The sequence below is a fragment of the Kogia breviceps genome, chromosome 2, assembly GCF_026419965.1.
Source record: "Kogia breviceps isolate mKogBre1 chromosome 2, mKogBre1 haplotype 1, whole genome shotgun sequence".
NCBI lineage: Eukaryota > Metazoa > Chordata > Mammalia > Artiodactyla > Physeteridae > Kogia > Kogia breviceps.
Genome location: NC_081311.1, coordinates 6,407,199 through 6,422,827, shown reverse-complemented (window position 1 = coordinate 6,422,827; position 15,629 = coordinate 6,407,199). Strand labels below are relative to the sequence as shown.

The 15,629-nt window shown below is 47.6% G+C and overlaps 3 protein-coding genes across 8 annotated transcripts in view; 1 reads left to right on the top strand and 2 right to left on the bottom strand.

Moving 5' to 3' along the window:
• UROS (uroporphyrinogen III synthase) overlaps nt 1-1,797 on the bottom strand; it is a 34,427-nt gene extending 32,630 nt beyond the window's left edge. Inside the window, exon 1 of the mRNA XM_059053865.2 lies at nt 1,347-1,797. The gene's annotated coding sequence lies outside the window, so the exon portion shown is untranslated. The remainder of the gene's footprint in view (nt 1-1,346) is intronic.
• Nucleotides 1,604-14,623, top strand: BCCIP (BRCA2 and CDKN1A interacting protein). 5 transcript variants are annotated; one of them, XM_067024336.1, is made up of 8 exons: nt 1,833-2,015; nt 5,314-5,388; nt 6,495-6,575; nt 10,308-10,397; nt 11,175-11,362; nt 12,830-13,004; nt 13,946-13,975; nt 14,173-14,623. In XM_067024336.1, the coding sequence occupies exons 1-8, from the start codon at nt 1,869-1,871 to the stop codon at nt 14,341-14,343; spliced, it is 957 nt and encodes a 318-aa protein (XP_066880437.1). In that variant the 5' UTR covers nt 1,833-1,868; the 3' UTR covers nt 14,344-14,623. The 5 variants fall into 5 exon arrangements, with proteins under 5 accessions (XP_058909846.1, XP_066880438.1, XP_066880437.1 ...); XM_059053863.2 differs by lacking the exon at nt 13,946-13,975 and having other exon boundaries at nt 1,604-2,015; XM_067024337.1 differs by lacking the exon at nt 5,314-5,388 and having other exon boundaries at nt 1,832-2,015.
• The window catches only part of DHX32 (DEAH-box helicase 32 (putative)), a 55,350-nt gene continuing 54,127 nt past the window's right edge, over nt 14,407-15,629 (bottom strand). For both annotated transcript variants that reach the window (XM_059053855.2, XM_059053856.2), the window contains one exon: nt 14,407-14,949. In XM_059053855.2, the coding sequence (XP_058909838.1) occupies nt 14,778-14,949 (172 nt within the window). In that variant the 3' untranslated portion in view covers nt 14,407-14,777. The remainder of the gene's footprint in view (nt 14,950-15,629) is intronic.

The window sequence follows — 15,629 nt, the reverse complement described above, 5'->3', positions numbered from 1 at the left end:
TTTCCAGGGACTGGGGTAAGGGAGATTGCAGAGTTAGTGTTCAATGGGTACAGAATTTTGTTTTGCAAGATGAAAATTCTCTAGAGAGGGATGGTGGTGAAGGTTGCACAAAAATGTGAACATACTTAATGCCACTGAACTGGACACTCGCTTAAAATGGTAAATTTTATGTTCTGTGTATTTTTACCACGATAAAGTATAGAGAAACAGGGAAAAAAATCACCCATGACATTTCAGTGTAGCTCTATTGATAGGCTGGCACAGTGCCTTCTAAGTCTTTTTCTAATCTTAGCCTTTTATAGATCTTTCTTTACAGCTACCTCTCTCGTGCATTATTGGAAGATGTTTTTACATTGTTGTAGGACCCAAAGGGGCCATTTTAAGCTATGCCATCATATGTGAAGCCCTGATGTTTACACATATTATATTCCATGTTGTGGCCTGGTAGGCAAGACTGCTAAGAAAGACAGAACACAATCATGGGGGCTCTGGCTCTGAGGACCCTTAAGGTATCCTGCTTCCATTTCCTGATGCTGAAGGATCACTGAGAGGTTATCACACTTCTGCTTAAACTTCTCCAACATCCAATCTCACAACTTGGGGACAGCTCATTCCATTTTTGCAGTCACACTCATCCAACCTAATCTCCTCATTTTACAGACAGAAAAAAAGGGAAGCCATAGACCTCACTTTCAGAAAGCAAATGTCTTCTCTAATTTGTGACTTTCTCTCCAAATAGTATTCTTTACAACAGGCTGAAAACTGGCAGCGTGTGGGGTAAACCTGACCGGTAGATGAATTTTATTTGGCACAAGTTTTACAAATCAAGATTTTTTTGGTAGAAGTCCAGAACTCCAGGTTCTGTTGAAATGTGAGAACTGACCACACTGGGCGGCATTTCCACTCGGCCACAGCTGGCAGCAGCTGCCCGGTACACGCTCTCTACCTTGCCAAAGTCCCCTGCACTCTGTTCTCTCCAAGGAGGCTCAAGTCTAATTTCGAAATCCCCACTGGCCCTGAAGCATACAAGGTTGATCCCTGATTTAAAATTTTCAGATTGAGAAATGCGCTCAGGATCGGTTTCATTCATCACTGACAAGGCTGTATACCATCGACTGTGCTGGGGCGCGCCCGCAGGGTTGGGCCTTAACCAGGCGTGAGGGCATCTGCACAGATCCGGCGACCTTCCATTCGGGACCGACCACTGCCCGAGGACTACGGCCCAGCACCCAGGCCAGCACTGGCCTCCGCGTTCCGCTCCCGACTCGTCACACACCGGCAGGGCAGCAGGCTGGCACCTGCGGAACGCCGCGTAGTCGTCGGTACCGTGCGCGGGCGACACCTACCTCGTCTGGCTGGTGAGGCACTCGGCAGGCGCCCAGTCGGGGGCGGAATCTCACGGTTTCCACTAGCAGGCAGCGAGGCTTCGGGAGCGACCAGCCGGGAGGGCGGCCCCCCTCACCGCGTGGCCGGGGTTGCCATGGCGACGGCCCTCCCCGGGCCCCAAGCACCAGCACTGGCGCCAGGAGTCGCGGAGCCCCAGCCTAACTCAGCTGGAGCTCACGCATGCGCACCGACACCCAGGCCCCCGGATATCTGGCGGAGATGGGTCGAACCACTGCGCGAAGGAGAGAGAGAACTTTGGAAAGGCTTGAGAATGTATGGAAGGAGGAAGAAAAGACAAAGATAGGACCCAAGATTGGACTTGACTCTTAGGTATCAAGGCTGTGGAATCCACCAGGGCCAGTGGGGTTGACGCCGACTCCGCGCCTAGGTTCTTCGTCACCTCCTACCCCCTCCGCTTGTAATGGGTGGGTCCGGAAGGGCGGGCTCATGGGAGTTGCGCAGGCGCAGAGAGGCCGGGCAGCATGGCGTCCAGGCCCAAGCGGCGTGCCGTGGACTGCGGGTCTCCGGTTCCGCGCGATGAGGACGAGGATGATGAACTCGAGGATGAGGACGAAGACAGCGAAGACAGTGACGAAGAAGAGGATGAAGACGACGAAGTCGTCAGTGAGGTGAGAAACACACGCGACCCCGGTTTGGCTTATGTCTGGGAAAAAACTTTCCGACAACCAAAGGCCCTGTGAGTGTGTGAGCTGCTTGGAGTAGCGAGTTCCCCGTACTTGAGGGTCCTTAAGCAGAAACTGGAGGTGAGAAAAGGTTCTCACTCAGGTTTTACTTCGGTCTTTTACATATCGCAGCCACAGAAAGTTACTTTCAAAAGTCCTGTCCCGGCCGGGTGCGTGGGCCCTCCCACCGCCGCAACGGCACCGTCCTCGGTGGCCTTTTTTAGTTCTCAGGCTAAAGCCCCAAATCCTTCTGGGCCGCCGGGGGCCCCGAGTTCATCCTCTACCCTCCCTGCGCAGCACCCCCGCCGGGTTCGCGGTGCCTGCCTCCCTCACGGCGGCCCCCTTCCCGTTTCTCGAAGGCCAGCCTCCTGCTCCTCTCTACGCGCTGCGTTTTTCCTGCAGTGTTTTCCCTTCCTTGTTCAGATCTCAACTAAGCTGTCTTTTCTGCCCTTCAGACCAAGTCCTGGTGATATGTTCTCCTAGAACATATGGGTCCTACCGTAGAGCCTGGCACTAGAGATAGTTAACACTTGTTGAATGAATAATTAGGACGGAATGGTCCTGAAGACCCCGGAATGTCTAACAGGTAGCCCCGAACTTAACACCTGCCAGGCAGAATTGGTAATTTATGGCCCTGATCCTAATCTTTGCCATTTCTTTAAATGTTACCTGAAGGGTGATCGAGCCAGTAAGCACAACCAACCAAGCTGAAGATTAGGAGAAGGAAGGATTTAATACTTGCCGCAAATAAGGAGAACACCGAGGGTCTTTCCCAAAGCAGTGTCTCCCCCAAATAGCAACGCTGCTGTTTTAAGCTAAGGGTACGTGCATATTCATGAGGGGGCTTGAGCAGAGGTGAATTCAGCATAAAATTGGGGCAAAGGTCAACAGAGTCCAAGCTTTAGCTGATTTGAAGTCTGGAGGGTCAGCATCATAATTCGGTCCTCCACCTGGGTGGAGGCCTTAGTTCCTGCAGAACTCAGATATTACGGATATCACCTGAGGAGGAACTAGGACTCTCTTATGTCAAGAAAGCCATTCCTGGTTCTTTTTCTCAGGGACCACCTGACGTATCTGCTTACATAAATGGTTGCCAAATTCATCAGCTGCTCAAATCCAAAACCCGAAAGTTAAGTGTAATTCCTCCCTTTTCCTCATCCCGCATCAGTAAATTCTATTGGCTAGACGTTTCTCATCAGTGATTCTGCAACGCTTTAAGTCCACCCTTCCACCATCTCTTGCCTGGACTTCTGTGGTAACTTTTAACTGGCATGCCTTTTCCCGTTCTTGTTCCCCTACAATCTCTTCTCCTCCCACAGCAGAAAGATCTTTTTAAAATGTAGGTCTACGGACTTCTCTGGCTGTGTAGTGGTAAAGACTCCTCGCGCTTCCATTGCAGGGGGCATGGGTTTGATCCCGGGCCTGGGAACGAAGGTCCTGCGTGCCGCACTGCGCGGCCAAAAAAAGGAAAAATGTAGATCTGTTCTCACTTCCCTGCTCTGACCACTCCAATGGCTTCCCGTTTCATTTGTATGAAAATCCAAAGTCCTCATGGTTATTGGACAGAGAGACAGCTAATATGGCGGGATCAGAATAAGGAAGAGAGTGATGGGGGAATAAAGTCAGAGATAAATGTGAGCAGGGCAAGCATGGGTGCAGGATTAGTGCTATGACTGTGGTGTGGGTCTATAATATATTTTCCCTGGAACAGAGCTTTCCCTTACAAAGCAGCTCTTTACTTTGGCCCCTTGCCTTAAATGTGGTCTCACCATTTTTTATTTAGATCTTTAACAGGCTTTTGCTAACTTTGGGTTATAGAATTCAGTGCTTCTTGCGTTAACATGGATAATCTGTCCATTTGCCAGTGGTTGGAAATTTGTGTAGTAACCGTCACTGATGATAGTGTAAGAAAGAAAATAGGCACTGGGCTTCCCTGGTGGCGCAGTGGTTGAGAGTCCGCCTGCTGATGCAGGGGACGCGCATTCGTGCCCCGGTCCGGGAAGATCCCACATGCCGTGAAGCAGCTGGGCCCGCGAGCGATGACCGCTGAGCCTGCGCATCCGGAGCCTGTGCTCCGCAACGGAAGAGGCCACAACAGAAAAAAAAAAGAAAATAGGCACTTACATATGCTGCTGGTGGGACTATAAATTGATGCACCCTTTTTGGGGGGCCATTTGACAACATCAAAACTTTAAAATGTGTATAAGTCCTCTGATTCACTAATTCTGCTTGTGAGAATTTACTCTCCAGCAATAATAGTAATACTAATAATGCATGACTTAGGATCCTCAAGGACTGATCTTATTTAGCACTTAAAAGCCTTTAAGTTTTTTTTTTTTGGAGTGAAGTAATCCTTTCATTTATTTATGGAATATTTCAGTGGCATTGCTTCTTAGAGTCTGTTATTATTGTTGTTTTACAGAGATAGATCGGGAAGCCTAGCTACACACACCTTTTAGTTACTTGTACTCACCATATTTCCTCCTGCCTCAGGGCCTTCGTCTGTGCTGTGCCAGGAACTCTCTTTACTGGTCCTAGGTTCCCAGCTCAAGTGTCACTTCTCTAAGGGAAGCCTTTCCTGAATTTCCAGCCTCCTATTTCTTAAGCTGTTATAGCACCATTCACCTGTGTTTTATAGCATGCATAGTTGTAAGCTTATATTTATTTCCATGACTATTTCCTTAATATCTGTATTCCCACCTAAACCATAAGCTCCAGGAGGGCATGATCATTCATGTCTGCTTTGCTCACCTTTTCATCTTGAGTGCCTGGCACAGTGCTTGGTACAGAGGGGTACTCAGTAAATTCTTGCCCAGTGAATGAAGCATGGGCTGAATCAAGCTCTAGGCGATGCCAAGGACTTTTGAAGTGATTTTGTTCTTTGCTCACTCTTACTGCAGTCAGGTAAATAATAATTTCTCATCTGCTTTATCCAGAACAGACTTTCTCAACATCAAAACTAGGTCACTCTGAATGCTTTGTTCTTCTCGGGCTTTTGTTTCAAATGAGGAGATGGTGTGAAGGTGCTTTGTCATCTGTGCAGATGGCAGTCTTGGCAATGTTTGCTTATTTTGAAGCCTAGGCAGTTATAGTTCTTTTGGTAACATTTTCTTCTTTTTGTCCTTTTTCTGGCATGTTCCATAGGTGGAGATAGAGCCAAAAAGAATGAGGTGGGGAGGGAAAATAATGCCTGAATTATCTTAGTGAGTTATGTATGATGACCTATTTTGTGTGTCATTTACAGGAAGTGAATATTGAATTCGAAGCTTATTCTATCTCAGATAACGATTACGACGGAATTAAGAAATTACTGCAGCAGGTATTGTCTTTTATTCATTACACACGCATTTGCTCTTCTGAGAAATTCCAGGCCATTCAATATAAGTTCTGTCAGATTTCATTTTTTCTATTTTAGAATTCCCATTCCTACCCTCTCCACTTTGCCTGGAAGGAAGAATTGTTTTCTTTTCCGGGGCTAACTCCCTATTTGTGCCTCTGCTCCCAGACCCCTTCCTTTGATTATAATATTTAAGTATTCTGTGTTCTAAAATACTCTTTCTTTCATATTTTAATTACTTGAGCTATTATTTTGTTTTTCTCTAGTTCATTTCTAAGCTTTGTGGGGTTAAAGGAATTTTCACAGAACAGCCCTGTCACTGATTCCACCATCTGGTGCCACAAGCAGCAGGCTTGCTGCTTCTCCGTACTCCTTTACTCCACATAAGATGGCTTTGGTTCGCCACCCTTTAGAGTCTCCAGTGTCCAGTCCAGCCTCCTCCCCTCTCGTCTCCTCCCCTCCCCAAGACCTGTATTACCACCCACTGCCTCGTCTCAAATTTCTGTGCCTTGACTTTGATTTGCTCTGGCTTTTCTTTCCTCTTGGGATTGCTTTTTTGGGTCATCTTTCTGGTCACATCATTGAAATTTCATTATTTTTATTTGAATATGGAAATTAGAAGTTTTATTAGAAATCATACTTTGGTTTTATTTTTTTTATTTTTTTAAAAAATAAATTTATTTATTTTTATTTATTTATTTTTGGCTGCGTTGGGTCTTCGTTGCTGTGCGCGGGCTTTCTCTAGTTGCGGCGAGCGGGGGCTACTCTTCGTTGCGGTGCGCGGGCTTCTCATTGCGGTGGCTTCTCGTTGTAGAGCACAGGCTCTAGGTGCGTGGGCTTCAGTAGTTGTGGATCTTGGGCTCAGTAGTTTTGCCACACAGGCTCAGTAGTTGTGCCTCGCAGGCTCTAGAGCACAGGCTCAGTAGTTGTGGTGCACGGGCTTAGTTGCTTTGCGGCATGTGGCATCTTCCCGGACCAGGGCTCGAACCTGTGTCCCCTGCATTGGCAGGCGGATTCTTAACCACTGTGCCACCAGGGAAGTCTCATACTTTGGTTTTAATTTAAAATATATTTTTTTCTCCTCTTAGCTTTTCCTAAAAGCTCCTGTGAATACTGCAGAACTAACAGATCTCTTAATTCAACAGAACCATATCGGGAGTGTGATTAAGGTAAGCAGGACAGTTGTGTTTATTCTGATTAAATTAGTTCTTTATCCTAAGTTCCTCCTGTTTTATAGCAAGTAGGCCAGAAACTCAAATTGGAAAGTATTACTGGTTAGAAGTCCATCTCAGCAATTCAGGGTTATTAAATGCAGTGATCTAGGTTGTGGCAGCAGATAGGGAGAGAAGTGGGCTAATTCAGAAGATATTGGGGAGGTGAAATACAACGGGACTTAATGAATGGTTGGGTCTGAGAGTGAGTGGAAAAGCAGTTGAGGATGATACCCTAGTGTCTGGCTGGAGAACCAAGGTAGCAAGCATGGAGGAGGATCAGGTTAAGAGGGGAACACGAGTTTGGATTTGTACATTTTGCGTTTGATTAGCCTGTGATACATGCAAGTGAGACGTTGCGCAGCAGCTGGAGACTGCGGCATTTTCAGGACATATATGGTCACTGAAGTCGTGGGAGTAGTGAAGTTGTCCAGGGAGGGCAGGGACAGAGTCTGGTCATAACAGCGTTAGTTGGGGAGGTGAGCTAAGTGGCAGAACCTGCCAAGGAGACTCAGGAGTGACAGGAGTGGGAAAGGGGGGAAAGCCTTGAGTGGTGTCATGCAAAGCAGGGGCTGGCACTTGGAGGAGGACGGAGCAGGACTGGGACAAACCTGCCTCTGCATGTACCATCCGCTGGCTCTACGCTTCTTCTGCTGCCTGACAGACTGCCCTGCAGCTTCGAGTCTTAGGACAGCAACAGTACTCTGTTTGGCCCGTGACTCTGCACTTTGGACAGAGCTCAGTGAGGACAGCTCGTATTCGCTCCAGGCACATTAGCTGCAGAGGCTCAGCACGGGGCTCGCGGATTTCCTTGCGAGATGGTTCACTCCTGTGTCTCTGTTGGGAGCCCAGCTGGAACCATGGGCCTCAGTCTCTGGAGTGTGGGCCTCCCTACCCAAGAGAGCCAGGCAGAAGTGCAGAGCATCTTATGTTACCCAGTGATTTCCACCATTCCTTTGATCAGCAGACGTGATGGCCTGTGCAGGTCCAAGGGGAGGGCACATGGACCTCCCCTCTCGGTGGGAGGAGTGTCTAGGTCACTTTGTCAGAAGAGAATGTGGGATAGGAAAAATCACTTCAGCCTTCTGTGGAAAATACAGTCTGCCCGGTGACCTTCATCTTTCTCCGCGGGCATCTCTGACGATGAGGATGGTACCTGCTTCGTAGGTTGGCGGGGGGTGGGGTGAACGAGAGAAGATGCTTAGAACAGCATGTGGCACGCGGCTCATGCTCTGTATGCGTAACTGTCCCCGTAAGTCTTCTTTTTTCTATTCCCAGCACCTATTGTCTAGCTTATTGTAAAAAAGCAAAATGAACAACTCCACCTCAGTCTAAGGTTCCACTCAAACGACCTCACCTTCAGCCATCTCAGTTGGACCAAAATTACTGAAAGATATTTTGCATTTGCTTTCCACTTCCTCTCCTCCTAAACACCTTAATCTGGCTTTTACAAAACCCCAACACTCTCCCGATGTCCTGAGACTGATGGGATCACCAACATCTTCATTACTAAATGCAACAGACACTTTTCAGACCTGCTGCCAACATTCAGAACCTGTAGCACACAGCGTCAGGAAGATGAGAGGGTGACACCTCGGTGGCATCCCTTTATTAGTGCAGTGGGGAGAAGCAGCTGCCTGCTCTGTCATCAGACACACGTGAGCTCTAGCTGATGAGTGTCCCGAGACCTGATGCATACCGATGAGAAGCAGTTGCTTTTATTTTTGAAAAAGCTTATTCTCTAGTCAGGGGATTCAGCCTTTCATTGGATAATTACACAAGTAAGTCTAAATTACAATTATGGCTTCCTTGGCTTCCACAGAGACACCTGAGGTGTCCCAGGGACCGAGGCTTCCTAGGCTTGTTCCTAGGACAGGGACTGCCAGAGCTTTCTCTGGAGGCTTTGGAACTGAGGGGATTTGGACTCTTCTAGAGAAGGCGATTCCGAGGGAAGGGGAGGGGGGCTGGGGACTGCATGTGCGTGGCTGGCGCGAGGCTGGAGTCTCAGGGCCCGGGCGTCATGCAGCGGGTTGCTCAGAACTCGGCTGCCACGAAGAATTGTGTTGAGCAAAGAGGCTCGGGAGAGGGAAGGGAGGGGCAGGCCTCGGGGCAGGCCGGGGAGGCGGGTGGTGGTGGGGGGAGACGGGGGCGGAGCCCACGCCACAGAGCGGCGGAGCCGGGGCTGCCGGCGGGGCGCCTGGCCACCTGTCCAGGGGAGGAAGGCCGAGTGGGTTCCGGCGTGCTCGTTTTTCACCGACGGGGGGTTTGGGGGTCTCAGGGCTTCACACTGAGGGGCCTTCTTCCTGCCCCGGCTTTCCGTCCGTCGGCACCACGCAGGTTTTGCCACGGTGGCCGCGGGTCGTCAGACGTGCACGGGAGCTGCCGTGCTGCTCTTGGAGGACCAGGGCGGGTTCACGCAGTACGTTCTTCTGCGCTCCTCTCCCCTCTCCTCCAAGAGCCGACGTGCCCTTGGTCCTCTCTCCGGGACTGCGTCAGTCTCTCCTGGGCTGCCTCGGTGCCCTCCTGCGCTGCTGAGCTCGAGGCCTCTCTCCTGTGTCCGGCAGCCGCTCCGGCGGTGACCCAGGCCTTCGGGGCCTTGCCGCAGCCGCCCCCCTTCGTGTTCCCGCACCGCCAGCTTCAGTGGACGCGTACTGCTGTGAAGCCCGGTCGCCCCTTCGCCTGAGGCCCGCTCCGTGCCACCGTCAGCTTGGATCCGGGAGCCCGTCCTCCGTCGCCGGAGCCCAGGCCCCTCCCGCAGCTCCGTCTGCTTGGATTTCCGCCCCACGGGCAGGCTCCGCTCCGCTCCGCTCTCTGTCCCTGCCCTGAGGCCCCGGCCACCGGGGGGCGCCCTGGCGCCGCCGACCGCACCTGGCTGAGCCCGTGGTGCTGGTGCCGCTTCGCACAGAACAAGTTCAGGGACGGACGGGCCGTCGTGGGTCCCTGCTGTCCTTCGGTAGAAGAGCAGCAGCCTCATTTTATTTCATTCATTCAGCACTTGTTCCCCAAGGACTTAGTCTGGCCTGGCTCTGTGCTGGGGGCGGGGATGCTGCGAGAGGAGTTTACAGCTGGGATGAGCAAACAAGCAACAGGTAGAAGAAAATGTGGACCACGCGTCCAGTCGGGTACAGCAGGGCCAGGAAGTTCAAGGTGGAGTCAAGCATCTCCCTCTTAGTTCTGTTTCCTCGATTCCTCATTTCCTCTCTTGCCCCCGTTTTCTTCTCTCCAACCCACGCACACGGAGGCCTTGCTCCCCCTCTTCATCAGTGGTGGGGACCGGCCGGTGCTCAGGAAGCATGGGCTTTAGGTGAGACAGTGTGGTGGGCCCACAGAGAAACGAGGCTGGGCTGGTTCCAGCCAGACCGCTTAGAAAACAGACTCAAGTGGTTTCCTTCATGAGGCCTCATCTACTCTGGATTTATAAGACATTGAGGAAAATGTCTTAAGAGTCTAGTAAAAAGAAATTTAGAGCAGAAGGAGATCATGCGGAATGTAAGAAAAGGACAGAATCAGGGAGGTAAAGTTATGTGAGCGAGAGCACAGTGTTAGCCCGCGGTGCTTTTCTGAGGTGATGACGGTGAAACAGTTCTCGTTTGCAAGTGGGAAGGTAAACGAGGCCTGGATTGCAAGACTCGGTATTGCACTTCGTGACAACCAATTAGAAAGTTAATTGTTTTTTTCTTTGTAAAATAGCAAACGGATGTTTCAGAAGACAGCGATGATGATGCGGATGAAGATGGGATTTTTGGCTTCATAAGTCTTTTAAATTTAACTGAAAGAAAGGTTGGTTTCCCTGGCTGGCGTCAGAATGGTTATTCCTTAGGCCAAAACCTCAGGACTTCATTTTATTTAATGCATGATAAAAGTATCTTTTATATCAGATGATGTTATTAACTATAAATATGTGTGCTCTTGTGAAATCTTAATTGTAATCCTTTTTTCAGTATGAAGGTGTTTTTGTTTTCCTTTGAATACTCTGTACCCAGTTAAAGTCATTTACTGCCTCTGGTATAGAGAATCGTCACCTGGCTTTTCAGGAATGGGTGTCCTGATGCTGGTGTTGACACAGGAGATGTTTTGCTGTCTCTGCAGCTGTTTTGATTCTGAGTCTTCGTGGCTCTCTGAAGTTGAGGACACTTAATGACATTTATTTGTATTTTCATTCATTACTTTTTATTGACTCATTGATGAGTTCTAATAAACAACCAGCAGCTTCCCCTCCTTAGAATAAGATGCAGGCTGTACTTTATTGTAATTTTTAATTGAACTTTTCCAGTTACTTCCATCTGTCTTTATGAGATGGATTAGAATTTCCATCCCATTATGTCTTGAGTGTTAGTATAACCTTCTCTGACCCCTGATTATGGGATGGTAAATAACCAGGTGTAGTTACTTTAGAGAAATACTTAAGCAGTCAACACTGATGACATACAAGGTTTTAAGGGTTTTGGCAGAAAACTGCCCTCACCTGTAAGATAAAAAGTGCTAGCTCTCGCTTGGGAGTTCTCTCCTGTAAGTGGTGGCCTGTAATAAAAAGTGAGCGTTCTCTTTGCTTTGTAGGGCACTCCGTGTGCTGAACAAATTAAAGAGTTTATTTTACGCCTCTGCGAGAAGAACTGTGAAAAGGGCGTGGTTGAACAGCTGGACAAGCTTTTCAGTGACGCCACCAGGCCTGTGGGCTTTCTGCTGAGTGAAAGATTCATTAACGTTCCTCCACAGATTGCGCTGCCCATGCACCAACAGCTTCAGTAAGACACTTTGGAAAATGCCTTTGAACGGTAGTTTTTTCCCCAGGTGGATTCAGAAACGTGATCCAAATGGAATATGTTGGTATAGAAAGAGTTCTGCCCTTGGTGTAAGCACGAGTGGTGAGAGTGCCTGTGAGATGCATGCATTATTAATAATTGGCTTTTTAAAAGAGTTTTAATTACTTAGGAATATTGTGAAAGTAGGCTTAATAATCTTAGAGATTTAAATGGTATAAAAATAGTTGAGTTTCATATAGACTTTCTACCTCCGTTTGACTAAAGCTTTTAACCCTCTTCACAGACAGATTTCTGTAACACAAATAAAATGTTGAATAATTACAACAATAACAAACAGTACAACTCCTAAATTCCACTGGGATATTTTATGACTAGTGCAACCATGGTCCTGATACCGCATCTCTGGCTTCTCAGGGTTTGTTATTTTGTTTTTTAAGTCAGGAGTTTTAAGTTTACGAGAACATTTTAAGTGTAAGAAGGGCTAAGAATTGACATCGCTCGTGCTTTGAAATAGAGGAGGATAAAATTACAGGCGGGCCCCCAGGCTTTACAGAATATTATTTCTCAGAGGTCACGGCACTTCTTTGTGATCTCTCTGGAAATAGTTGGTGCGAATGTAACCATAGTCTGAAAACCTTTAGCTTTCCCGTTTTTCCTTTATAGATGCATTGCTTTTTAGTTTTACTCTCATACTCCTCCTCACCCCTCAGCTAATACTCATTTTGTACTTCTGGTGCCTAAGTGTTTTTTGTTTTGCGTTGTCTCTTTTTTTCTGATGAGCTGGAGCTCATGTTTATCTGGTTTCAGGAGAGGGTGATCTGCTTTCTCCCGATCCTCCATTGAAGAAAGCTGCAGTGGGTTGTTCTGAGTTTCTTTACATTTTTGTTTAGTCAGATGCACAGGGTTATTGTATGATTTAAAGAAAGGAAGAAAAGAATTAAAGGCTTCATTGCTATCTCATTGACTGGTAGTTTGGGGCATCTGTCTGGCCATTCCTGCAGGAGGTCAGAAATGAGTCCCAGACGTGGTGATTGGAGATTGTAGTGGTCACGTGCTGTAATGGCATTGGTCGTGGCCGTGTGCCTTTGTGTGCTTCAGTTAATGTTTGTTGTTTTAGAAAATCCAGATTCTTAGGTATTTTTAACAGAGCAGTGACGTGTGAACTTGAGATTCCTCTGTTAGTTGCTGTGTATCCACAGCTCAGAGCATAATCTGAGAGTCATCGTACCATTTATTATAAGAGGCGCTGCCACAGTCAATTGAATGTGCACCTGGACGCGTAAAGAAAACTCACTGCTTTAGAAGCGTCCAGATCTAATGTCTGTCCATTAAGCCTGCATCACAGCAGAACCCAGAGAAGAGGCCTCACCGGTTTTCTCTGTGCTCTGGTTTGTTGATGGATCTCGCCTCACCCATCAGCCAAACCTTGTGTGTGTGTATGCCTCGTAGGAAAGAACTAGCAGAGGCGCACAAAACTGACAAGCCGTGTGGGAAGTGTTACTTCTACCTTCTGATTAGCAAGACGTTTGTGGAAGCAGGAAAAAGCAATTCCAAAAAGAAATGGAGCAACCAAAAGAAAGATGAGTTAATGTTTGCAAATGCAGAAGAAGAATTTTTCTATGAGGTAAGACCGTCCTGTTCCATCTCTGTTTAGATGTAAATACGGATTTTCTTGATAATAATCAGGATTTATTGCTCTCCCATTTTATGTCGAAGTCCTTCGACTGTGGCCATCCTGTTTTTCAACCTCCGTATCTCCAGCAGCTATAGGAGCTAGTAACACAGTGAGAGTGGGGAGGAGGTGATTACCACGCTGACGACACGCTTACTGAGACCTTTATCCTCACCGGCTCTGGGAGGGGAACAGCAGCCTGTGTGCGCAGATGGGGGCGTTGAGTCCGAGGGAGCTTTGGGAGCCACCATGTGGTCGGTGTGGAGGACGGGGTGGACGCCGCTCACGTGCCGCCCTTAGTCCTGGAGGCCACCCCGTTGGTGGGATTTCTAGCACTTTCTCCCTGTAAAAGCTTGTGCCGTGACGGACAACCAGACACCAGAGCGTACACTTTCTTATGCTGCCTTCCTCTCAAAAATGTTAAATACATCTCTGAGGAGGACGTATTTTCCTGGATTGGATGATATCACTTATTTTAAGGCGTCCACTAAAGACTAAAGCACTATATGCATTCAGCTCTGCCCTTGTTTTTCAGGAAGTAAATAAGTGAAAATTAAATTTTTAAAAATGTGTGCCTCAGCACTTCAGGCAGACCATGTCAGGGATGCGTATGTAATGGGTGTTTTAAGATGGGCTGGTTACGCAGCCCTGCTGGTCTTCACTCGACAGCTTTACGCTAAGGAAGCAGCTGGGACGATGGATAAGACCAGCATTTACAGATGATTCTTCTCACTAACTGTCAAATTGTATGAGTCTTAATTTCACTTGTGTATCGTGAGATTATTTTGAGAGTCAAATGAGATTATGAATATGAGCGACTTCAGAATTATAAGCAGTATACAGCTGGGTAGTAGTGTTAATATTACTTAGCTGCTTGTTCCCTCCCCTCTTAGAAATGGAGCACTTCTATCCATACCCCTCATGTAAGTGAGAAATCTATTTGGTGAGTGTTTTATAATGTCTGCCCGACTGTCCCGTTTGAGCTTCTCTGATTCTGTGTTTTGCCTCCTTTAGCTGTCGGTCTTACTAAACATGCCAAACATAGTATTTTTTTGTTATCAGTTAAGTGAGTTTTGCCTTCAGCTTGTCTGAATTTCAAATTTATGGTTCTTTGGTGTAGAAGGCAATCCTGAAGTTCAACTACTCAGTGCAGGAGGAGAGCGACACGTGTCTGGGAGGCCGATGGTCCTTTGATGATGTACCAATGAAGCCCCTGCGAACTGTGATGTTAATTCCAGGCGACGAAATGAATGAAATCATGGATAAACTGAAAGAGCATCTATCTGTCTAACCCATTTCCCGTGGACAGCGGTGGGCTTGTTTTTGTACAGATTACCAGACGACTCAGTGGAGATTCACTGAGAAACGCACGGCTTTATTCAGATTAAGGTCCTCTACAAAAAGTAGGGTCCTGTCACCCGTGTCTGTGACACATTTACAAAACATCTTTGCTTTTTAAAAGTTTGGTCAAATTAAGAATGGTTGATTAAAAACTTTTCCAATAAGAAGAAAAACATGGAGTAGTAATTTAAAGAACTCAATAAAAACTTCTATTTTTAGTTGTTAAATAATATGCAAAAAGTGTTATTCTTTTCAAGACTCTCCGGTGTGGGGTGTGACGTCCATCCTCGCATCACGTCGGCGCGTCCCTGCAGCGCACCAACTGTTAGGCTGCCTTTGGGATATTCATTGCACATCAGGTTTTGTGTAGAAGGTTCTTGAGAGTCACTGTATAGTGCATCTTTGTTCAGTAGTTTCAGGGCACTTCTCACACATTTTCTGTTCCTTTTTCATTGTTGAAATGGGTGATAGGTGATCCATCACTTGCTGTAGAATATCCTTACTTTCACTAGGAGGCAGATTACTGAAATAGTATTGTGGTGCCAATTGCATAAATCTGTTTAAAACAAAAAAATGATTATTATTTTTGGTGAGAGGTACCGAACGTGACGGCACTTCCCAGGCCTGGGGAATATGTGCCTGTAGAATTTTGGTTAGTTTGAACTTCTCAGTGGCTTGCTCTGCCTTTGTAGAACGAATACTTTCTGTGGTTTACGTGGAGACAATCCAGTTGCATTTCTAGGATAAGTTGGGTCCTCTAGGGTCACGCCGCACAGCAGAAGTGACAGCCCCACTCACCACGGGGGGAACGGGTACTGCCCCCGAGGCCCATCACAGTTTTGCGACAGATCAGATCAGATGCTTGGGAGAACTCTGGGTGCATAAGAGGGAGTATCTTTGCGTCTCTCACTAATACACCATTACCGTATCCATTTGCTGAAGCTGGACACACCTGTAGTTACTCCTGGTTCCTGCCTAGAACATCACACTGCCTAAGTGGTAGTGGTACCTTCACAGTGGGTCCGGCATCTGCAGCAGCCTCTGAGGCTAGTCTCCGTTCTCACTACTGTCCCTATAGCGCATTCACTTAGCAGCCAGAGGGGTCTTTAAAATATATGGAGAAGAGGTTACCCTTGCTTAAAACGGAGTCTCCAGTTGCTTTGTACCGCGCTTAGGATCAACTCCAGACTCTTCATATGGCCCACACCTTACACCTCTGCCACCTGCCTGTCTTCA

Coding starts and splice junctions, on each gene's coding strand:
- BCCIP (XM_067024336.1), top strand. CDS start 1,869: ATGGCGTCCAGGCCCAAGCGGCGTGCCGTGGACTGCGGGTCTCCGGTT. Junction 10,398..11,174: donor TAAATTTAACTGAAAGAAAG/GTTGGTTTCCCT, acceptor TTTGCTTTGTAG/GGCACTCCGTGTGCTGAACA. Junction 13,005..13,945: donor AAGAAGAATTTTTCTATGAG/GTAAGACCGTCC, acceptor CTCCCCTCTTAG/AAATGGAGCACTTCTATCCA.